Below are 26,218 nucleotides of genomic sequence, written 5' to 3'. Positions count from 1 at the left end.
CACAAATTATCGATCAGAAACAATTTCCACTCTTAGCGTAAGTGATCTTTGACCTAGTGACCCCAATTTCAATGTGGCTCATCTACTGGCAGAGGCCAATGCACATGGGAAATATCAAACCAATTGGTAAATCCGTTCGTAAGTTATTGATCGGAAACAAACTGTTCTATCAACTTACAAACATCCAGCAAAAAATATACTCCCTCTTCTGCAAAAGGGGTCATAATAAATGTTAACAAAGGTGATGCTAGAAGTTACCTCAATAAATTTGTACCAAGGTAATTTTAAAAGGTCAGAGCAATACAAGTTTTCCAAGGTCACTGCAAAATAGTTCTACCAAGGTCATGTAAAAAGGTTACGGCATCATAAATTTACCCATTTTGAAAAACTACAGTGTATACATTTGGTAGGATCACTTTAAAATGTAACATACCAATCATCTAGCCTCTGGGCCTTGTGGTTTCAGAAGAGCAGATTCATGATTAATTTTTTAATTAAAGACTATGTAGTGTACCATATGACACTTGATACATAGCCAGTTTTAATCCTATCAGCGTATTTTCAACACACTTTTTACAGGAACACTACTTGAAATAACAGGCCAAATATTTAGGTCCTCATGATGCTTAATAATTTGGCAGCTTTTTTTTTGTATTTCACTGTATACCGGTACTTATAAAGGGTCAGGGAACAAGTAACTTCCACCACAGGGCTTACTTTTTCCCAAAGGGCATGATATGAACAAGAGCTGGGATTCTGAAACACAATGCCCCCACCCACATATTTGACCTTTGATCTTGTAGGATGACCTTTACCTTCAACCACTCAAAATTTGCAGCTCCATGAGATGCACATGCATGCCAAATATCAAGTTGCTATCTTCAATATTTAATCTTTGACCTTGAAAGATGAACAAGAGCTGTGTTTGTGAAACAAAATGCCCCCACCCGTATATTTGTCCTTTGACCTTGAAGGACGACCTTTACCACCACCCAAAATGTGCAGGTCCATGAGAAAACACGCATGCCAAATATCAAGTTGCTATCTTCAATATTGCAAAGGTTATGGCCAAGTTTTTGGACAGACACACACATACAATTACAGACAGACACACACATACATTGACAGACAGACACACACATACAATGACAAACAGACAGGCCAAAAACAATACATGTATACCCCCGATCATTCGATCTGGGGGCATACAAAGATGGCCGATACAGCACTAGATTGCTTACTTCCATTTTGGTATGTCGTAAGTTTCGAAAACAAGGTTAATGGTTCTAACAATCTTTTGTAAAGACCACTATATCTGTTGTCATATACCAAATAACAAAGTAATACATTTACCGGTAATTGTCAAATCACCAAGCAGGGCCAATTTCGATCCCATGGACATGATTTCAACCTTCAACTTATAAGAGGTGCAGATTAAATTAATTAACAGCAAATATATAATCACTGACCCTTATAGTTTCTGAGATCTTTAAGTTATATACTTAGTCTTTATAAATCATGTGACCTACGGGGCACGGCAAGTTTTAACCCCAGGAGCTTCAGAGATTATAGGTTTCAATTTTCTAAATCAAATTTTATCTCTGGCTACCTACATACATGTATGCAGCAAATCGAACCAATTTGAAGCCATTTGAATAATTTCTTAAGTGGATTGGCCAGTGATCATTCCTTAGGGGCATAGGAGTAAATATGCACTAAGGTAAGTGAATAAAGAACAACTTCACAACATGGCATATGCATACACAAATTTCAGAATTTTGTAAAACTTTAATAGTTTAAACTATTGTGGATGTTGCATATCACTAATAAAATTTACAATTACTACAAAGTAAACTTAACACATAATATGCAAATGCAATGATTGGATAATAATTGTCATTAAATGACTGACATCAGGTATGTTCATTGAGGCATGGTGCATAAGAAATCAGTGATTCCATTACAAAATCTGTATACATTTCATTGGTGACTGTGTTTATATGAGGATATATTTGTAGCAACACCGATGATGCTATTATCACAACCCCAATATTTTTTTTATCAGTATCACCAGAAATGACTGAGTTGGTTCATAATAAAATCGTCAGTGGTTCGATCCCAGGCGGGGTTAACTTTTTTTTCCCTTTTTTTTTCTTTCTTTAATTTCAGTTTAGTTTTATACTGGAGCTCTTTAGTCCTGTTGTTTACCTTATCAATTTAAAGCATTTAAACACAAACTTCAAAACATGCCGAAATCTGTGAACATGTTAGTAATTAATGATTAAGGTCGAGTCTGATACTGTATGATATTATGTTTGTGATTAAATATTGTTTTTTATTAATGTCTTTTGGTAAGCTGTTGTGATCCCAGTTAAGATTGTAAACAATTTCTAATGTTAATGCATATTTCTGACAATCTACGTACCGGTACTTGGGTTTTGTCTTATTGCTGTTTTTTTAATGAAATATGACGTCGAGACGGTAGGGATAATTAAAACAAAAAATCTCTGTTAAAAGTGTGGTGACCCCCTTTTTTTATTTATGTGTTATGATGACAATACGTAGATGAACATATTTGAGCAGTTTCGCAGAATTCTATTTGGTAGAATTTTATTTAATTCCATTAAGGTGGTTAAAATAGTAAAAAAAAATTAAAAATTGGGCGACATAAAAAAAAAAAAAAAAATCTTAAAATTTAACTTGTGTACTCCATTTTATCACATGCTATACCCTGTTTCCAATGTAATACAACCATTACATATGTGTTGTATCACACATGTGTGATACAACATTTTTAAGCGTTTTCATTGGCTTAGTTTGTGTTTATTGACCAATCGCATTTTGTTATTTTGCTGAAATGATGTTGCAACGTCAAATGACGTCATGAAATGTAAACAACATTTGTGATTTATCATTTTGTTTGCGTAGATATTTATTTAAATTGCTCATTTAAAGGCATGTGATAAAAAAGATCTGACACTCGTTGTCATATCATACCATATTTTATTAAACTCGTCCAGGAAATTTGTAAGTAAGCTCGCCAAAGGCTCGCTTACTAACACAATTCCTGAACTCATTTAATAAAATATGTTACGATATGACAACTCGTGCCAGAGCCTATATTTATTGGTAGTGTGTGGTTTAATTAAATGGTATATGATGTATCTTAGCTTAAATAATATCTACATGTTGCCCAATTTCATAGGTTATTAATTATTTTTACGCAATTAGAGATTTTCCAGTTTTATTGAAAAAGTACATGTTATATAATGGTGAATAAAATCAACACAAGGCCGGTGACCCTATGTTTTTATTTCATTTTTCATATAATTGTAGAATTGGTATGTATATCTTAAATATAAATTTTTGACAAAATCTATTTGGTGGAAAAAAAATCAGCAAAACTGCAGCAACACCCCTTAAATGTTCTTTTTAGGCCTGGTCTGCAAAACAGTCTGTAGCCCTAAAGACATAAAACATAGACATATACAGTCTTTTATGCACCATTTATGCACCATTCATATGGTATGGTATGTCCTAGAATGGGGGAAATGAATGCAATCATTCAGTAGTTTAAATTAGCAACTTCACCAAGCAAGCCCAAAATTCTTAAAGAGCAACAATTACTTTAGAAACCTCTACCAAAAAAAACCACGCCGATATGAATGTGAACATTTTAGCAAGGCCCCTTAACAAAATGCACCCCTGCTGGGCTTTAGGGCTTGTACTCGTTTTGATCACAGTTTATGGTCTCTATGCACACCACACTCATCCGGTCTGATGCTGGGGCGCACTCGCTGCTCTCTCTTGTTTTTTCTTCTCTTTCAACCAGAGTTCAAACTCCTTCAATTTTTTCTCGTCAATTTCCTTTGACCATTTGGAGACTCCCGTTCTCCTGTATTCGGCTCTCTGCTGCAGGTACTCCTCCTTAGCCTCCTCCTCAAACTCCGGCCTATTAAACCTGAAACACCAACATCTCTGACCTATTAAACCTGAAACACCAACATCTCTGGCCTATTAAACCTGAAACACAAACATCTCTGGCCTATTAAACCTGAAACACTAACTCGGCCTATTAAACCTCAAACACCAACATCTCTGGCCTATTAAACCTGAAACACCAACATCTCCGGCCTATTAAACCTGAATCTCCAACTCGGCCTATAAAACCTGAAACACCAACTCGGCCTATTAAACCTGAAACACCAACTCGGCCTATTAAACCTCAAACACTAACTCGGCCTATTAAACCTGAAACACCAACTCGGCCTATTAAACCTGCAACTCCAACTCAGCATATTAAACCTGAAACTCCAACTCGGCCTATTAAACCAGAAACTCCAACTCAGCCTATTAAACCTGAAACTCCAACTTGGCCTATTAAACCTGAAACACCAACTCGGCCTATTAAACCTGAAACACCAACATCTCCGGCCTATTAAACCTGAAACACCAACATCTCTGGCCTATTAAACCTGAAACACCAAATCGGCCTATTAAACCTGAAACACCAACATCTCTGGCCTATTAAACCTGAAACTCAAACTCGACCTATTAAACCGGAAACACCAACTCGGCCTATTAAACCTGCAACTCCAACTCAGCCTATTAAACCTGAAACTCCAACTTGGCCTATTAAACCTGAAACTCCAACTCGGCCTATTAAACCTGTAACTCCAACTTGGCCTATTAAACCTGAAACACCAACACGGCCTATTAAACCTGAAACTCCAACTCGGCCTATTAAACCTGAAACACCAACACGGCCTATTAAACCTGAAACTCCAACTTGGCCTATTAAACCTGAAATTCCAACTCGGCCTATTAAACCTTAAACACCAACTTGGCCTATTAAACCTGAAACACCAACACCGCCTATTAAACCTGAAACTCCAACTCGGCCTATTAAACCTGAAACTCCAACTCGGCCTATTAAACCTGATACACCAACATCTCCGGCCTATTAAACCTGAAACTCCAACTCGGCCTATTAAACCTGAAACTCCAACTCGGCCTATTAAACCTGAAACTCCAACTCGGCCTATTAAACCTGAAACACCAACACGGCCTATTAAACCTGAAACTCCAACTCGGTCTATTAAACCTGAAACTCCAACTTGGCCTATTAAACCTGAAACTCCAACTAGGCATATTAAACCTGAAACACCAACTCGGCCTATTTAACCTGAAACTTCAACTCGGCCTATAAAACCTGAAACTCCAACTCGGCCTATTAAACCTGAAACTCCTACTCGGCCTATTAAACCTGAAACACCAACACGGCCTATTAAACCTGAAACTCCAACTCGGCCTATTAAACCTGAAACACCAACACGCCTATTAAACCTGAAACTCCAACTTGGCCCATTAAACCTGAAACTTCAACTCGGCCTATTAAACCTGAAACACCCACAACTGGATTTGAACTTTTCTTCATTTAACATTAATTCATTAAGTTTGAGCTGTCATAGGGTAAGATCTAGGAAAACAAAAGGTACTGGGTCCGACCTATTAAACCTGAAACACCAACAACTGGATTATAACTTTTCTTCATTAACCTTGCAGCGGTCATAGGGTAAGATCTAGGTACTGGGTTTATCAAACCTGAAACATGAAGCAAATTACAGGTCGTTTTATCTTTTTCGATATATGGGGTCCGCCAAGCTTTTGGGACATCATGGGTTGGATACCCACTGTGAGAGCATTAATTTTGAACTTTCCAAATGTAACCAAGTATGCTTTCTACCCAGGAAATGTACTTGAAAGTGTTCAATAATCCTTAGGCTTTTGATGCAATTGGGCTAAACTAAACTAAACTGAACACGAACATCTAGACTTCTACTTCTTTCATTTAACACTTACTCATTGATCTTATAGGAAACAAGAGATGTGTTTGTCAGAAACACAATGCCCGCTACTGCGCCGCTTTGAAGCCATATATCCAACCTTTGACCTTGAAGGATGACCTTGACCTTTCACCTCTCAAAATGTGCAGCTCCATGAGATGCACATGCATGCCAAAAATCAAGTTGCTATCTTCAATATTGCAAAAGTTATGACCAAGGTTACAGTTTTGTGACAGACACACAGACTGACAGACACACAGACAGACAGGCCAAACACAAAATACCCCCAATCATTCCATCTGGGGACATAAAAATCTTGGATGACGAAAAGTACTGGGTGCTGATTAAGAAAAGCCGAGATGAAAACAGAATAAGACAGATAACATTTTCTTACAAGTGAGTCAATAAAGGCATTAAAGAGAATATATTTATTTGAATTTATCGCATACCGTCACCTTAGCGCAAAACAGTGATAAGTGACATTTTTTTCAAAAATGACTTTTTTGCATAAAATGATCTAAAATGATGTCATACATGTCCTAAATAAATATCAGAATGGTATTCCAGTTTAATTGGTACTTTTTAAGAAAATATCATACTGTATTATTTACACACATAGTTCTGTTCGGTGCAGTAAGTAAATAAGTGCACTTGTCTACTTACTGCACCAATGTTATTTTCATTTAAACTGCTTGGCATTGTGCGAGAAAGTCACAAGTGCACTTGTTCACTTTTTGCACCAAAATAAGATTGATTTCCAGCAAAGTTATTTGGTGTAATATAGTGATAAGTGTAATATATCAAGGCCAAATGATGATATCATAGCTAGAAACTATGCATTGAATCCCAGTTAAAGGGACATTAACACATAGAAAAATGTTGGAAAATTAAAACAAAGCAATTGAACCATAAACTTTATTAAAATCAACTTGAACACCAAACTGTACATAAAATAACAACGGGGTCACCTAGAAATATCCAATTTTCATAATATTTGCATAATCATTGACACACTGATATTCTAATGTCAGGTACGTTATATTCATTTTAACACATCAATACATATAAATCACTTCGCACAGATTCAATTATTATTTATCATTATATTTGGTAGTTTGTGCTAAACAGATACCAGGCTGTTATTTCATTTTTTGTTAATCATTTGAATTTTTGTCGTCATTTTTTAAAATTTACTTGACAAGTTTTAAAAAGGGGTGTTTGTTAAATCATGCTGTTCATTTAAAGGATTATATAAATGACATTTGAACAACGTTGGTTTAAAAATCAAATTCAAACATACATTTTTACGAAAACATCATTAATATTTTCTTACAAGGAAAAATTAATATCTCAGCCAAAATCAAGTATGTTAACAACCTTTGTATTTTTAACGTACCTGACCATCAAACTTTCATAACGTACAATTCAAAGAATCTTTATAAGCATGCCTAATTCGTTTCATTGATACAAAAATGATAAAAATCTAATGACTTAACTTGAAAAATCTTGAAATACACATGTACACGGAAAAACATAGATTTAAAGAACTCTTAAAGTCCAACAGATAAAGCGTTGTATCATGCAACGCGAAACAATATTTTGGGAAACAACGAGGATTGCTTATATAGCTATAAAATACATCCGCTCAAAACATGAGCGTGGATGGTCGAGTGGTCTAGGTGGGAAGCTCTTATTCCAGGACTCCAGGGGTCAGTGGTTCGAGCCCTGTTGAGGTTTACTTTTTTTCCCTTTTTTAAAATGTATTCTTGTTTTTTTACAGGAGATTTTTAGTTCAAATGTTTAAATTAATCAATATAAAGCATTTAAAGCATTTAATGACAAGCTTCAATACATGCCAAAATCTGTTGGACAAACCCTTTAACGTGCTTGACAAGTCTATTTTGTTCCTATAGACAACATGCAATTACAACTAAGTCAACTACGTTTACATTTTCAAATAACAAACATTATGATTAAAACGTTCACATTTAATAAACACAACCATTTATGAGTTCAACAGTAGTTTATATGCTGTTATACATACTTCTTAGAACTATTTTCGAGTCAATGTACGTGACACTTTTTGTCAAAACAATCAATTTTCACAAAACAAACTACATAAACTGCCTTTTGCTTTTGCTACAAGCAATTGGCTATTGAAAGTGGTGTCAAAAAACGTGTAATGGGCATCTTCAAGTTTGGACTGCCAGGTGGCTCTTGGATTTCACGTACAAACTGTTCGAATTCAACATCTTGTACGTCTTCTCTTAACGGCCACTTTAACAAATCTCCTTTCCCATTAGTTTCGTCTATGAAACTATCGCCTCCTGTTTATCATCATCAACCTTGAGAAGTTCCCTTGGGTAGACCATATCATCCAAATTTAAAAGATAGTATGCGATATCATCCAAATTTACAAGATAGTATGCGTCTTCAGTGCTCCAGCTAGGATTTGAAAAGGGAAGGGGGGGGGGGGCTTTTTGTCAAAAGGGCACTTTCAAGTGCGCTTGGGTCTCTGGAATGCTTCCTGTTGCTGCTGCATGTTCATTTATATGTTTTTAATAATTGTTAGAATATATTATTCCCATTATTATTAAACCATTCAATGTCTACAATGAGGAATAAATTAATAACAATGTAATAAGAGATTCATTACCGGTAATTATCATAATTTAATGTAAAAAAAAAATATATATAAAAAATTAAAGGGCAGGGGAGGGGGGCCCCTAAGAAGGGCAGGGCGGAGGTTCGGAGGGGCAGGGCAGGGCACAAATTCAATTTAGACCTAGCTGGAGCACTGATCTTTGACTGGTTTGATCAATGGGGATTCATTTTTATCTGAGACTTTGGGCAACACATTTTCATCTGCGATATGTGAAGTGCCATTTCTGTCTGCGCACATTTCAGGTATGTTTAGCTTCAGATCTGTACTTATTTCTGTTTTCATCGATATTTCCTTCATGATCTATAAACTTCCGTTTAAGTGAACATTCACATAGGTTGGCTTCGTTACTTACATGTACATTGTGTTTTTCTGGTACAGTGTATATTTTCCAGTGTCCACAGTATTCGCCTTTTGAACAGGCTTCACAGTAACATGAGACCTTTGCGGTATATAACTGATTGTGTGCAGCAAATAATGCATGCAACTTTATGGTTCCCGAAACAGAATTCGGGTTTTTCATCTCAAGTTCTTTGGCTGTGGTTTCATACTCAGTTCCATTATAAAACACAGTCATACTCAATGCTTTCATGTAAGGGACTAGTTTTTTTCAAGATCGTGACCACCACTGTGGAATTATGGTTTGTGACATCAGAAACAAAAATCAAATTCTTGTGTTTCAGCTCATCTTCTTCTTTATAGTAAGCAACTACCGGATGCAGTGTAAATCCTGTGCTGTTCCAATAAGCGCTTTAAAATTCGTCGGCGCTGCTGCATGTAAAATTTTCTGCAAAATCCATATGGATACATATTTCATTTCTTGGCAAGTTGGCTTTTAGATTTCTTATGGCAGTATATTGCGTCTTCAGCCTAGAAACATGCTGTAATAAATCTCGGAACTGCAGTTGTGTATGTTTGATTATTCTCTTCTTTTGTGTTCTTGGATGTAACTTTTTTCGTTTTCTTCTTCCCCTCTACTTCTACGCGTTTCAACTCCTCAAACTCGACTTCTGTGTCATCCTGTATTTTATTGGTTAGCAGATCAGTCATGTCCTGTTCAGATACTTTCTTGCTAACCGTTTCTGGGTTTGGTGAAATATCAATTCCTACAGAGTGAATGCTTTTAAATTTCATAGCGTAATTTTTATGTTTGCTGCATGAACACGTTTTGCAGGTTATCGGCTTTGTCAAAAGTATATAGTCGGGATGCAGGGTTTTCAGCACAGAACTTGTGTCGCTCCATGAAGTTGATCACCTCCCTTTTTATTCTTTCTCTTTCCAGGACTTTTCTTCTCTTTGGAATAGCCATCAATGCCTTTGCAGTGGCCCGTCTTAGTACTTTTCTCGAAAGCCCTGTTTCTTTACTTAGCGAGGAAATACATTTGTACCTCTTAAGGATATTGCCGCTCACAATATTTGCAATTGCCTTGCCTGAAAGGACTTTCAGGCCTGGTTACAAGCAGACCATTCCTCAGGCTAAATATAACAGTCTAGTGATGCATTCTACAAAGATTTGCCCTGTGAGCGATAACCAAAGTGTTACTGTTGTTTTTACTCTTGGCTACAATAATGATCAAATTTATGCTGGATAATTTTTCCTGTAGTATTTTGCAAGATATCATGGTATTTTGCAACAAAATTTAAGAAGAAAACTTGAACTTTTATCTACTTAAAGTTAAAATGTGCAACAAAATGCTCCAGCTTTATTAAAAGTGTATGTGGGCTTATCAGAAGCCTTTTTTATATATCAATACTTAAGTAATGGGAGAGTGACAAAAAAATTCAAGATGATAGTACTGTCAACTTCAGCCAAGGTGAAGCCATGAAATTGTAATGATTCTTCAATATAGAAGAAAAAGCCATGTAGTAAAAGATGTCTACTGTTTGTCTCATTGGTTAAACTTTTTGTCATTCAAATTTGACAAATTGTATTTAACTCACATTAAATAATATTAGACGAAGTATACTGTATCAATGTATAGTGATGTTGTCATACTCCTCAATTTGTGTCTGTTCCAATGAAATTATTTTTCTGAAGTTTACAAATTAAATTTTAATGCTCGTTGTTACAAATATAATTATGTTAAATTAAATACCAGTGTAATATTATTGTTTAAAGTTGATATATATAAATTATCAAACAATACATGTGTTTTTTCATTAATATGCAAGATGTTTCTTTAAAAATGAAAAAATATTCATTTCATCTTAAAAAGATTCATAATGCTATGCATGGCAGAACCCCAGTGCTCATAATTTTGCTTCCTACATCAAAATTGGTGTAAACATTATTTTGTTTTCAATATCCTTAAACATTTTATTCTTAATTTTACAAGAAATTCAGTAATTGTTTGATTTTAAACCATAATATCTTACCTTATTCAGTTATTGCACAAAGAAAGTCTAGTGCAATATAGTAATAAGTGCACTTGTTACAGTATCACACTAAAAATATTTCAGTGTCAAATGAAGTTATGTGCAAATTCATCAAATATAATATTACTTGGTAGCAATATACTGAAATACATTTTATCTAATATATTTTTAGTTTAAAAACTGTATAAAAATGTTAACAATGTTAAAATCAAACCTCAATCTTTTATAACAATCAGTTTTTTTACTCTCCTGTAAAATTTTGAAATATGGACTTATCACTGTTTTACACTAAGGTGACGATACACTGTTATTTTGCCATTGAATATTAGAAAAAAACCTGTTGCAAGAATTCAATTTGTTTATGTTGAGCACAATAAATAGGTTACAGATGCTAAAGGAGTGGAAGGGTGGTTCATAGAGGTCAATAAGGGCACAAGACCCTGTCTATTTTGTCTCAAGATCTTTTCCTTAACTTGCCCATATTTACAATCAACCTGTTAAAAATTTCGAACCTTTCTAGAACTTAACTGGTCGAAAAATAGCATGATTATTTGTGATATTTTTCAAGAGTCTTAGGGTACAATCTGTTACAAAACACACATAAAACATTTTATATTTGGTAATATTGCCAGAAATACCAAGTGTCATGATCATATCACATCAAAGTTATGTACTTTTAAGGGATTTCAGTTCTTGCAATTTACAAGCAGTGATTAACCATTAGTATAGAACAAAATGTCAATCATGTTAAATCAATGCTTGATAATCATATGTAATTATAATCGTATAAACTTTGTTTTTATTTTAATATTAACTTTGATTACATAATCCTCATATTGTCGTATAACTTTAAAAAATAAAGTTATCCCCAGTTTTTTTCTGAGTTATCAAGTTTTCAAGGAAAACAGAAAACCCATAAAGCCACTAACATGTACATGTAAGCTATTTCAAATTTATATGACAACAATCTATCTGAAAGATCTATCAGTTTGTTTTTTCATTAAAAGTTTGTATATATACATGCACGGTATGAAATAATTTAAAAACTAAATTGTGAACTAAGTCATTAAAAACCTTTCATACCTATCGTATAGGGCTTTTATATACAATTTCCAAAATATATTTATTTCATTACCCACCATTGATTTTGACAGGTACGTAGTGCTCTTATCATTGGTCGACATTTCCAAGCAAAAGTCATGTTTGGTGTCTTCTTCATGCAGGCATCAAAATCTGCAAAAAATTGGGAAGTTATTTTAAGTAAATTAATTGAAATCTTTTATACAGACATTCTTGTTCTTCTAAATTTTAAACATTTGTTACGCCTTTGCCTGAAATTCAATTAATTTTGACTGAAATCATATTGAAATGTTTAAATATACCAGTATGGGTTTTCCCACTTCACAGATGCAAGTAAGCTGAAAATGTCAATTATTGTCCATATAAGTCAACAATCTGAAGTAAGTGAGATCATACCATCTTTAAATGCTTGACAAAGGAGTTCAGATCTTTCTCGCATTCTTTTGTAGATAATCTCTTCCTCCACCTTTCGGATAAATCTGTCATCTGGATCCCCTATAAATGAAAACATAACAGCCAAATGAGCTACTACAAAACAAGCATGGGCTATGTTTGACTATTAACGTAACAGCCAAATGAGCTACTACAAAACAAGCAAAGGCTATGTCTGACTATTAAACAAACTACGTGTAGTTTAGTAATTAAAGGAAAACGTCCCCCTTCAAATAAACAATAAAATAATGTAATTACTTTGCAAACAAAGAAGTGTAAAAAAGCTGCCTCCTTAAAACAAAGAACCTGAGCATGTCATGTCCATATTTCTATTCACATGATGAGTAGAATGGCATAAAATGTTGGTCCAACATTTCATTAGCAGTCTCATATTATAATGATTGGAGAAAAGCAAGACATTACTACAAAATTATTTCCTATGTTTAGCTTAGTGGGACATAATGTAATGTAACAGTTCAAACAAGAAGTAATGTCAATCAAAAAGATAACTTGACATAACTTACAATAACATGTATTGAAATTATAATTCACATGTAATAATTCATAGAATATTCATGCAAACGCATTCAAGGCATAATACAAGCATTTCTTGCATTAAAAGCATTAAACAATGTGTAACTGTAAAAAAAAATCCAATATCTTTTTTGCTAAAGCTCATACTGATCTTACAAATAAAACAATTCAACAAAACTACTTATTTTTAGGAAGGTGGGACTGGAAAATAAATATTTTTAACCCTGGGCCATCCTTAAAAAATTGTTTGTTTGGCATAACCCGAACCAGGTAAATTTGGGTGGGTTGGTAGGTAGCGATTTTATTTTTTTAGCTCATCTATTTTTTGAAAAAAAATTATGAGCTATTGTCATCACCTTGGCATCGGCGTCTGCGTCGGCGTCCGGTTAAGTTTTGCGTTTAGGTCCTTTTTTCTCAGAAAGTATCAATGCTATTGCATTCAAACCTGGTACTCTTACTTACTATCATGAGGGGTCTGGGCAGGCAAAGTTAGATAACTCTGGCGTGCATTTTGACAGAATTATGTGCCCTTTTTATACTTAAAAAATTGAAAATTTTGATTAAGTTTTGTGTTTAGGTCCATTTTATTCCTTAAGTATCAAAGCTATTGCTTTCATACTTGCAACACTTACTAACTATCATAAGGGGACTGTGCAGGCAAAGTAATGTAACTCTGACTGGCATTTTGACAGAATTATGTGCCCTTTTTATACTTAGAAAATTGAAAATTTGGTTACGTTTTGTGTTTAGGTCCACTTTATTCCTACAGTATCAAAGCTATTGCTTTCATACTTGCACTTGCACTTATTAACTATCATAAGGGGACTATACAGGAATAGTTATGTAACTCTGACTGGCATTTGGATGGAATGATGGGCCCTTTATACTTAGAAAATTGAAAATTTTGTTTAAGTTTTGTGTTTTGGTCCACTTAACCCCTAAAGTATCATAGATATTGCTTTCATACTTGGAACACTCGCAAACTATCATAAGGGTACAGTAAAAGGACAAGTTGCATAACTCTGGTTGTCATTTTTACGGAATTATGGCCCTTTTTTGACTTAGTAACTTTGAATATATGGTTTAATTTTGTGTTTCGATCCACTTTACTTCTAAAGTTTCAAGGCTAATGCTTTCAAACTTCAAATACTTTCATGCTATCATGAGGTTACTGTACCTGGCAAGTTGAATTTTACCTTGACCTTTGAATAACCTTGACTCTCAAGGTCAAATTATTAAAATTTGCTAAAAATTCCATAACTTCTTTATTTATGATTAGATTTGATTGATACTTTGACAAAACTACTCCCACCTGACATACCACAATAGACTTTACCCAAACCATCCCCCGTGTCCTCCCCCCCCTTGCCTCCCTAATTTTTTTAAATTCTTTTTAAGATCATCTCACAAATGACCACCACACCCTCACACTATACTATACCCCCCCCCCCCCCAAATTGTTTTTTTTTGATACTGTTTAAAAACACAAATATTTATTTTTATTATTTTATGTTTGAAATACCGTCCAACCATCGCACCCAAGAATACCCAACCGAATTGCCCCCCCCCCCTAATTTTTTTTTTTTTTTAAAGATCATTTCACAAATGCCCACCACACCCTCCCACTATACTATACCCCCCACTCCCTCCCGAATCCCCCACCCTATTTTTTTTTTTTAAGATCATCTCACAAAAGACCACCACACCCTCACACTATACTATACCCCCCCCCCCACCGAATCCCCACCCCCCTAAATTTTTTTTTTAAGATCATCTCACAAATGACCACCACACCCTCACACTATACTATACTCCCCCCACCCCACCCCCCCCCCCAATTTTTTTTTTAAACGGTTAAAAAACACAAATATTTATTTTTATTATTTTATGTTTGAAATACTGTCCAACCATCGCACCCAAGAATACCCCCCCCCCCCCACCCCCCCTATTTTTTTTATTTTTTTTAAGATCATCTCACAAAATGACCACCACACCCTCACACTATACTATACCCCCCCCACCCCACCAATTTTTTTTTTAAACGGTTAATAAACACAAATATTTATTTTTATCATTTTATGTTTGAAGCACCCAAGAATACCCCCCCCACCCCCCCCCCCCACCCCGATTTTTTTTTTTTTTTTTTAAGATCATATCACAAATGACCACCACACCCTCACACTATACCCCCCCCTCCCAATTTATTGTTTTTTAAATGGTTAAAAAACACAACCGCCCCGATGTTTGTTTTTTTTTGCATTTTTTGTCCGCATTATTGGAAGATAATGTAATAAATGACCACGTCCCCACACTATACACCCCTCTTTACTCCACCCCTCCCTCCTTTGTGATTGAAAATGAGAGTCCCTTCACCTTTAAAAATAAAATAGATGAGCGGTCTGCACCCGCAAGGCGGTGCTCTTGTTTTAGTTTTTTTTTCTTACATTGAACTCCAAAATATACCAAACTGAAAGGTAATTATCAAATAAAGCTCCAGGTCTTCTGCCTCATGAAAGGAAATTGGTAAAGATTTTTCTGCACCGTCCATATCACCACACGTGTATTCCTATTTTTTCTATAAAGAGCTTCTTTTCATTTACTTATTTTTTATACAACTTTTGCCATCGGCTGTTATATTGTAGGCAGACGACAATATCAACTGTGTATTCCATTATCTGTGCATGAATGACCCAATATTACCCGATAGCAAACTCAATGTTGATTGGCCCGCTACCATATGCGCTTCAAATTGTTCATGGAAACAAAGAGAAAAATAGTTTTCAAACAAGAAGGCCAAGATGGCCCTATTTCGCTCACCTGAGAGGAGTCGGCTCATTCAATCTTTACCAAATGTCAAACTTGACCTAGATATTGTCCAGACAAACATCCTGGTCAAATTTCATCATTATTTCATCTGCGAGTCATGATCAATGAACCTATGAAGCTTCATGTTCCTAGGCGTAAGCATTCTTGAGTTATCATCCGGAAACCATCTTTCTAAGTTGAGACACCGTGACCTTGACAGCCATTGTGTGAATACGTTTTTTCGCACTGTGACCTTGACCTTTGACCTAGTGACCTGATAATCAATAGGAGTCATCTGCGAGTCATGATCAATATACCTATGAAGTTTCATGAACCTAGGCATAAGCCTTCTTGAGTTATCATCCAGAAACCATTTTACTATTTCAGGTCACCATGACCTTGACATTTGACCTAGTGACCTGAAAATCTATAGGGGTCATCTGCGAGTCATGATCATTGTACCTATGAAGTTTCATGATCCTAGGCATAAGGGTTCTTGAGTTATCATCCAGAAACCATTTTACTATTTCAGGTCACCGTGACCTTGACCTTTGACCTAGTGATCTGAAAATCAATAGGGGTCATCTTCGAGTCATGATCAATGTACCTATACAGTTTCATGATCTTAGGCATAAGCGTTCTTGAGTTATCATCTGGAAACCTGCAACTATTTTGGGTCTTGATCTTGCATGACCTTTGACATAGTGACCTGAAAATCAATGGAGGTCATCTGCGAGTCATGATCAATTTACGTATGAAGTTTCATGATCCTAGGCGCAAGCGTTCTTGAGTTATCATCCGGAAACCATTTTACTATTTGGGGTCATCGTGACCTTGACCTTTGACCTGAAAATCAATAGGGGTCATCTTTGAGTCATGATCAATGTATATATGAAGTTTCATGATCCTAGGCATAAGCGTTCTTGAGTTATCATCCGGAAACCATTTTACTGCTTTAGGTCACTGTGACCTTGACCTTTAACCTAGTGACCTGAAAATCAAAAGGGATTATCTGCGAGTCATGATCAATGTATCTATGAAGTTTCATGATCTAAGGCATAAGCGTTCTTGAGTTATCATTCAGAAACCATCTTACTATTTCGGGTCATCATGACCTTGACCTTTGACCTAGTGACCTGAAAATCAATAGGGGTTATCTGCGAGTCATGATCAATGTATCTATGAAGTTTCATGATCCTAGGTATTCGTGTTCTTGAGTTATCATCTGGAAACCTGCAACTATTTCGGGTCACCGTGACCTTGACCTTTGACCTAGTGACCTGAAAATCAATGGAGGTCATCTGCGAGTCATGATCAATTCACATATGAAGTTTCATGATCCTAGGCGCAAGCGTTCTTGAGTTATCTTCCGGAAACCATTTTACTATTTGGGGTCATCGTGACCTTGACCTTTGACCTGAAAATCAATAGGGGTCATCTGCGAGTCATGATCAATGTATATATGAAGTTTCATGATCCTAGGCATAAGCGTTCTTGAGTTATCATCCGGAAACCATTTTATTGCTTTAGGTCACTGTGACCTTGACCTTTAACCTAGTGACCTGAAAATCAAAAGGGATTATCTGCAAGTCATGATCAATGTATCTATGAAGTTTCATGATCTAAGGCATAAGCGTTCTTGAGTTATCATTCAGAAACCATGTTACTATTTCGGGTCATCATGACCTTGACCTTTGACCAAGTGACCTGAAAATCAATAGGGGTCATCTGCCAGTCATGATCAACGTGCCTATGAAGTTTCATGATCCTTGGCATAAGCGCTCTTGAGTTATCATCCGGAAACCATCTGGTGGACGGACGGACCGACATGAGCAAAACAATATACCCCCTCTTCTTCGAAAGGGGGAAGGGGGGGCATAATGAGAAAACTGCCCCCCTCCCAGCAGTCATGTTTTTAAACTGACCGGAACCTTTTTTGAACTCAACTCTCGTATCAAGGAAACAGAGAAAAATGCCCCGCCCACTGGCGGCCATGTTTTTTCACCGATCCCGACCATTTTCAAACTCGTTCAAGATATCTATAAAACCAATGTTTTGACCAACTTTCATGATGATTGGGCAAAAATTGTGACTTCTAAAGTGTTTACAAGTGTTTATAGCCAAATAGGGAAAACTGCCACTATATACATATAGGGAAAAATGCCCCGCCCACTGGCGGCCATGTTTTTTCACCGATCTCGACCATTTTCGAACTCGTCCGAGACATCAATTGAAACAATGTTTTGAGTGTTTACATGGTTTCACTATAGCCAAATAAGGAAAACTGCCCCGCCCACTGGCGGCCATGTTTTTCAACGGAATGGAACCACTTTTGAACTCAACCAAGATATCATTAAGACAAACATTTTGACAAAGTTACATGAAGATTGGGCATGAAATGTGACTTTTACAGTGTTTACAGGGTTTTTCTTTGTTTGACCTAGTTTTTGACCAGGCAAAACCCAGTTTCGAACTTGGCCGAGATTTCATTGGGACAAAGCTTCTGACCAAGTTTCATGAAGATGGGACAAGAAATGTGGCCTCTAGAGTGTTTACGAGCAAATGTTTACGGACGGACATACGACGGACAAAGACCGGTTACAAAAGCTCAACTGAGCAATCAGGTGAGCTTAAAACACTCCGGATTAAAATGGCGGATGTTTTCAATGAAATTTAACGAGACTAAAGCATATTCGCAAATTATATTTTTCTAGAGCCAAATTCGCTATACTTTCGCAAATGGCGAACGACAGCGCGAGCCCTGTAGTAGTGAGCATTTATTCCAATAATAACACGTTCACAATGCTCTCGCTATCGTTCTCCATTTGAGTCATTTGCAAAACTATTGAAAATTTGGCTCAAGAAAAATCTCAGTTGCGAAAATCTAGTTAAATTTCGTTGAAAACATTCACCCTTTTTAATCCGGACTGGTTTTTTATATTTGTCTCTTTGTTGCAATGAAAGTGTTTGCAATTCGAACAGTAAACGAAACCTGGTCTGTACCCGATTAGACATTGCTTGACCTTATTGTTAATGAAGTGCACATAGTGCTAGCAAATCAGCATTGAGCTCGCTTACACACAGGGTTGGCATATTGACCGGTCAATTGAGTATTGACCGGGCCGGCAGTCAATACCCGGTTAAAACCGGTCAATACTGGTCATTATTGGTCAATACTGGTCGATTGAAAATTGTAGCATTTAAACATGACAAAGGAAGAATTTAAGCTATTCTATATTAAATCAATCATTATTCTGTAATTGATAAACCTTTTTTGAGTTATCTATTGTAAAAAAAGCTTTAAAGCTGTAAAAAATACTTCTTTAGGGCCCCTAAGCCTTAATTTTGGTAATAAAATGCATGCACTGGTATGTCTCTGATAGTGACAATGAAGCAAATCTGCCCTTAGGCTATTTCATTTCACTAAAACAAAATGAGATAACTTGCTATTAATGTTATTAATTTAATAGTTACTTCTAACTTGTCTCCTTTCTATATTAAGGGGGTTTTCTTATTTTAAAGTTCAATTGGTCTTCAAATGAATATGCAATCAAAGTTATTGATTTTGGCAACAAATAATGTTTACCAATTGTGGGTCTACTCTAGACTCTTCTTTTCAATTATTTCTTTCTTTTAATAATTATTTCTTATTAAGTTTTTTTTATATCAATGGTAAAATAAATTATATTTTTCACAATTTTGTTAAAGAAATCCAGGCAAGAATACATGACAACTAAGGGTTGTGTCAAAGGTGCCATGTAAGGCCCTATTATAAGTTTTGGGTGCCCTAACCTGTATAGGTTTGAAGACTGTGAAAGACTGTGGAGACAGTGGGGCATGAGTAACAACTAATTAACAGTAAGTGACAGGTTCTTGTTGAATCAAGCACAGAATTTTCTGAGCATTCATAATTCGTTAGAATTGAAAAAAAATTCAACCTACCAGCAAAATCCAATTGACCAACTTGACTCATTTGCAAAATTTTGAGAGATTGGACTACAAATTGCATGAACAGGTATAAAATAGTGGGTTTTAATAGCTTAAGACATTATTGGCAACATGTCTGTTTAATTTATATTATCAATATTGTTTAATTAAGCATGGAATATTAATTAAAATTGCGGGTAAAGTTCAATCGGCCATTATTGAACAGTAATGACCACTTTTGGAGTATTGACCGGGGCGGTTTAAACCGGTAAAAACCGCCGGTTAAAACCGGGGGCGGTCGATTGGTGCCAACCCTGCTTACACATGACATGACGTTGTTGAATGAAACATGAGAATGGGTGGAGCTATTGGATAATACTGGGTCATTCATGCGCAGATGTTGTATAATTTGAATACACATTTAATATCGCCGTCTGCCTCAAAAATAGCGACCGGTCGGAAAGTCGTATAAAGAGATAAGCAAATGAAACAAAAACGTGACAATACCCATCAATAAATATTTCTAAGCTGACCACTTTTTATCTTTCTACCGATTATTTACCGATCTGAATAAAAGAGTGATAATTAATTAATTAGTTATATGGCGATAATATTTCACATCTCTGCCGATTGCCGAATTGAATTGAACGGTAATAATTAATTAATTTGTTTTTTTTACTCCCAAACTATCCTTAAAGACAGCAGCGTATTTTAATTAAAGGGATACGAGAAAAACAAGAGCGGTTTAATTGTATTTAAAGTCTAATTAATCGCATATGCATATGTCAAATAAATAGACGACTCAAATAAATACTGGTACGCGTTTTTTTCATTGCTATTCTAGATATCCTTAAAAGAGCATTCAATTAAATAACGCAAATAACGGAAAGGATAAAAAGCGGAAAGGACAAATTTAGTGGAAAGAAGTTTCGGAGAGCAAAAAAATTATTTTTGGAAAGTAACAAAAAAATTCAGTCGGGCCGATTTTAGTGGGTTGGTCGGGCTATGCCAAACAAAAGAATTTTTAAGGATGGCCCTGTGCGCTCAATTCTGAAAAAACAAGAGCTGTCTCCATAGGATCACATATGCTCCCGAAAAATGCTTTGATCTAAGTTATGAGCATTTTTTGAAACCTAAATGCAGATTTCGAAACCTAAACGTGGACCCTATGTTCAAGGTCAAGGTCACAGGGGTCAAAATTTGGGTGCATATGGAAAGGCCTTGTCCATATACACATGTTTACCAAATATGAAGGTAACATCTGAAGCGACATAGAAGTTATGAGCATTTTTGGAAACCTTAACGCAAAGTGTGACAGACTGACGACAATGCGATCACTATTTGCCCTCCTTCAGGGCATGAAAACAAGTATGAACTTTTGCGGTCGAGCTAACAATTTAACCCATTAAAGAGATGAAAGTAAACTTTGCTCTGATTTTTAATTTTTTTATATCATGGTTACAGGTAACAACATGAATTAGAAAAAAACTTGTGTAAACAAGAGCTGTCACAATAGGATGACATATGCCCCAAAAAACGCTTTGATAGAAATTATGAGAATTTTTTGAAACCTAAATACAGACCCTAAGTTCAAGTGACCTTATAGAACGTATGTCCTTTTTTACGAATGTTGGGATAATTGTGTCACATCAGGATACCGGGACAAACACCCCAAAAGCAGGACTGTCCCACCAAGATCAGGACGTCTTGTTATAGTTTACTTGGTGTTCATATAGACCAGTTGAATGTTATTGTTTACATTCGGGATTTTCTGCGCATGCGCACTGGCTGGTTGGCAAAAAACACTGGTTACAGTAACGTAAATATGTATACATGTCGTTTGTTTAGTCAATAAAACGATACAAAAATCCGAAATAAACATTAACACTCTTAAATAATAGTGCAAAAACATAATATTTAGTACCAATAAATGTATTTTCATAAATATAATTTCCTCTGTATAAAAATACGAATTAATTAAAACATCAGAGTAAACGTGGTCGAAAGACTAAAACCTGGCAATCCAACAAAACAAAACAATAAATATTCTTTCCTATTCTTTGTGATTGTAAGATTTTGGTAAATTATATTTCAAAGATAATAACACATACATTAATTTTATTATAATAATAAGTGGTGCAGATATTGTTATTGTTCATAAGCGAGCAAAAGTGCAAGAGGGGCATTTAATCAGTTATAAAACGAAGCCCTAAAAGCGGAATACATAACAATTAATAAACATTGTAGTAATTTTATTTTCCATGGAATGATCCCGTTTCATTTCCATCGAATGACAATATCATAAAGTTTAGCATACATATGAAAAATAAGAACTGCATATTACGCAAATTAAACTGTCTTTGCGTGCACACTCGACTTTACTGGTGATAAGGAGTGACAACAATCTAGCATTTTATGATAAATAAATCTATATATTAATTTATTTTACGCAAGTATTTTTTTACCCTTTTGTTGTTTGCTTGTTTTCATGATGTCATTTCGTACACTACAGAAACTTACAATCTTAACACGTAATAGCCGAGTTTACATTTGCCGGTACTCGTTAAATACGTTAATTGTGTAGCAATGAAATTGCACAATATTTTTAATTTATAGTTATTAAGACTCTATTATTATGATTAAACAGGCTAATATATACATACACTAATTCCTGTTAATCCATTTCGGACAAATATCTTCATTTTTTTAAATATGTTCAGGGTTCGACACTAAGGCACGTCCGACAGACATTGTCTAGTAAGATCAGCGGTCGGGCTAGTAAAACTGTGGGCTAGCTTGTCCGACTGGTCGTACATACCAAATCTATACTGATTCATATAACTATAACTAACCGAAAACCTTTTTCTCATAATGTGTAAAATAACTATTGTATCCATTATTTACATCAGAACAAAACTAGCGTCAGGGATCATATTTTTTTCGGTTTTGTCGGTCCTAGACCGATTGGGGTCGTGAAAGACCGATTGAAAATCCCAAACAGTCGGTCCGATTCTGTGTGCTAAAATTACCATGTCATGAAATCGATTACACAGTGCACATGCTAACATAGATCTACCCTAATTACATTCTTATCTCGAGTAGGTGTGAAAACCATTCACTGCAGTCTCTAAACCGGTCAGGACCAGTTTATTGCGTTGCAGCCGACTAGTATCATAGTATGACCCCAAGCAGCGAAAATTCGCGCGGTTGTGTATTAGTCATGCGTGAATAACCCCGTGTCAATAACCATCGATAATTTCACTGGCTTATACCTAGCACACTAATCGGTCCATTATGTGTCAAGTCGTTGTCAGTTACTTCGGAGATGAAAACTTCAATGTTCATAATCCTCGTGGAAAGTGTGCATTTCATGCATGATACAGTTAACTTTCATATAAACAAAGAAGAAAATCGGATATTCTGCAATAATTCATAATTATTGTGGGCGGACCGTATACACTGAAAACACGCGCTGTAACTAAACAAAACATGCCGATACATTTTCCACCAGCGTAATAATCCGGCAATAAATAAATGAAAGTACAGCCGAAAGTTATGTTTATGGGCGGAACTTCACATAAAATAGTACACAAGAAAAATAATATACATTGTATAAATCTTTAGTAAAAATCGTGTTAGAATCAAAATAATTCGTGTACTTAATCGTTTGTTGTATAACTCACCACCGGAAGTTTAGATGCGTGGTTTCAAATCACTCGTGCTTCGCACTCGTGATTTATCCTTACGCATCTTAACTATCGGCCGTGGTTTTTTTGACAATAAACTATAACGTACACGAATTATTTCGCAACTATTTGGTTTTGTTGTTGCCAGTATCCAACCTACGCACAGACATTTATGAGGTTCAGTGCATGTATGTAAGCTATTATCGAGTCGACAACGATTTAAAACATCGGTATAGACTTACACAGATAAATTATAGATTTTGACAACGATGAAAAAAAGTCAGATACAACAGCACACGAAACAACAATAAAAGAGAAAAAATATCATAAAACCAATTGAGAAAACTCGTATGTTCCGTTTAAAAAAGATGCCAAAGGCAATTTAACTTGTACATTTATTATACCACCTTCATGAATGGCAAAATCAATGGTATATATGTTAACGTAATTTGTCATGATTTCGGATATAAATTTTCGGACACTTTTCCCCCATTTAAATCCAGACCGATTGATGTTGCGGGAAAATATGATCCCTGTAGCGTATATAAATAAACGCGGAGCATTCACATGATTCATCGCTATTTTTAGACGCGAAGGAGAGCTTCCCGCAGAAATAGCTTGTTTCCATTGGAAAAGTTGTCATGAATATTAACCCTTTGCATGCTGGGAAATTTGTAGTCTGCTAAAATGTTGTCTGCTGAGATTCTAAAATTAGCATTTTCTTCATTTTTTTTCAAAGAATACTATCAGAATAGCAAACAGTTTGGATCCAGATGAGATCCAAACTGTTTGCAAAGACCTTTAAAATTCGGTTCCAGCACTGAAAGAGATAATGATTTTCTGCAGTGTCGTAGAACTTTACATCATGTTTTTACGACGTCTATCGAAAATCGGTATTGTCAATGTAAACATTTTGGCTTAGCAGACGAGGGAATGTAATTTAAAGAATGGCTTTGTTCAAGGTTGGATTTTCGTCCGACAAATAAGTTAATAAAGAAGAATCAGACGGTAAAACTGACACAGATTATGATGGAAAAGGGCCTTGGAGCTGTGGTAGCATGGAGCACAGCGGTCAAGGAGGCCAGAATTTGATAACGTTTAATAACCTGCTGTACAGACATCATTTGTTTGACTGGTGATAAACAGTGAAATTACAACAAACAATTTATGTTGTTAAATAGTTTTATTTTATTTTTTACTCTGTGCATCAAAATAACTTTCTTGTGTTCACTAATTATTTTCTGATAAAACCTGATTAAACAGTTACACGACACAATTCTGTTTATTTGCTATGTCATTTATGGTCTAGTAGACATCAGATTCGGGCTAGTACATTTTAAGAGGAGCTGGTCCGATGGTCTGGCTGTAAAAAAAGTTAATGTCGAACCCTGATGTTAAAATATTTTATTAAAGCAACTGTTTCGTATTTTGGCTTTACAATTTTGCTTAGATGATCGCTCAATATGCCAAGAGATGACATGGAGGTATCATAAATTGTGTTTAATGACCAGACACTTGTATGCCACATGTGGTTTATGCAGGGGCCCAAGAATAGGTCCCTGGATTTATCACACCATGCGTTCTTTGTAATTGTTTGGACAGTATCCGATCATAACGAGATAATCGCTTTATGATGAACAAAGGTGCAATAAAACACCGGGTTAAAAACGCTGAAACAAAGAGTGTCAAAATTGGTGTGAATAATTAAATAAAAACAATTATATTTATCAAGAGTATTTATTTAATGTGTAAGAAGGCAAGGTTGTACAGACATAAATGTTCAAATCGGTTACTATATGTTGCGTACATAAAGTCGATCTCTTTGCTGTTTGTTTACATCCTTATTTTTGTTCGTTCATTAAATTTGATTTATTATGAAAGAATTTCAATACCAGAGAATTTTTTATCTAAAAAATGTCCGCGAAGATGTGCCAAGTAGAGATTTTTATGGTAACCGCATACCGCGCTCGTATATTGTGATCCACTCCAGAGTTCGTTTATAGTAGAAACAAATAATAACAACAATATAATCGTTCCAAAAATGCATTTCCTTGCACGCTTATGTTTTATTCAGACATAGTTAGTAAAATTTTATTTGATATAGTGCATGATTATCAATTAAAACGATTATTATTTCAACCTTCTCTATATGCGCTTATATGAATTTCACCTCTTTTTGCCAACCAGTGGGCGGAGTCTTATATTTGCAGGTGCGCGTGACGTCACTTGTCAACTGGTCTATATCCAAATAAAGTATTGTTAATTTGCATAATTTGTGGCAAATATAAATTAACAGCTTGCATAACTTTTGACATATATTCATGTCAGATTGATGTTACATAAGAATAGCAATTACCAAAATGAGGTAATTGAGCACTGAACCCATACACAAGATGGTAAAAAATGCAAAATATAAATTTTATTTTGAATACATACATTGAAACAAAAAATATGACTTGTCAATACAACAAAACTAATTGTTTTCACCAATGTACGTGTATTCGGATAATTTATTTCGGATGAAGTTATTTTTAAGAAATTCTAATGGAACCTTTATCTTGAGCTTTAAAAAAAATAACGAAACAATTTTTATATAAACTTTTATGTATATGGCAATGTTTACCAAGTCCTTTTGGTCCAGCTGTCATGCGTGGGTTTAAAACTGTGTAGACTTCTTCATGTTCACGACCTTTGGTAGCCATTTTGTCGCTTATTGCACTAACATTTACAATAATTTACAAATTTTACGTTTATTAACCGTATTACCTGGTATTAAAAGTTATTTGAATGCAATAATTTGAAGTTTTTGTTTGGAAAAAAATCCTGATAATAATATATTTCTTTTACAGCTGACACTGATGCAAGCATCA

At 35.3% G+C, this 26,218-nt stretch overlaps 1 protein-coding gene across 1 annotated transcript; it reads right to left on the bottom strand.

Moving 5' to 3' along the window:
* Positions 1-1,778: 1,778 nt before the first annotated feature.
* On the bottom strand, positions 1,779-26,218 carry LOC127858814 (COX assembly mitochondrial protein homolog). The gene is made up of 4 exons (XM_052396106.1): positions 25,972-26,218; positions 12,361-12,459; positions 12,024-12,117; positions 1,779-3,961 (listed from the first exon to the last, which is right to left on the bottom strand). Exons 1-4 carry the CDS (start codon positions 26,048-26,050, stop codon positions 3,769-3,771), a joined length of 465 nt encoding a protein of 154 aa, XP_052252066.1. The 5' UTR covers positions 26,051-26,218; the 3' UTR covers positions 1,779-3,768.

Source organism: Dreissena polymorpha, chromosome 14 (genome assembly GCF_020536995.1).
Source record: "Dreissena polymorpha isolate Duluth1 chromosome 14, UMN_Dpol_1.0, whole genome shotgun sequence".
Classification (NCBI taxonomy): Eukaryota; Metazoa; Mollusca; class Bivalvia; order Myida; family Dreissenidae; genus Dreissena; species Dreissena polymorpha.
This window is presented reverse-complemented; position numbering and strand designations above follow the sequence as displayed.

What these genes read in the sequence shown, in the direction of transcription:
- LOC127858814 (XM_052396106.1), bottom strand. Translation starts at nt 26,050, where the DNA reads ATGGCTACCAAAGGTCGTGAACATGAAGAAGTCTACACAGTTTTAAAC. An exon ending in TTGTCAAGCATTTAAAGATG is followed by an intron (nt 12,118 to 12,360) that starts GTATGATCTCAC and finishes AATTTTTTGCAG; the next exon opens with ATTTTGATGCCTGCATGAAG. An exon ending in CGTACCTGTCAAAATCAATG is followed by an intron (nt 3,962 to 12,023) that starts GTGGGTAATGAA and finishes TTGGTGTTTCAG; the next exon opens with GTTTAATAGGCCGGAGTTTG.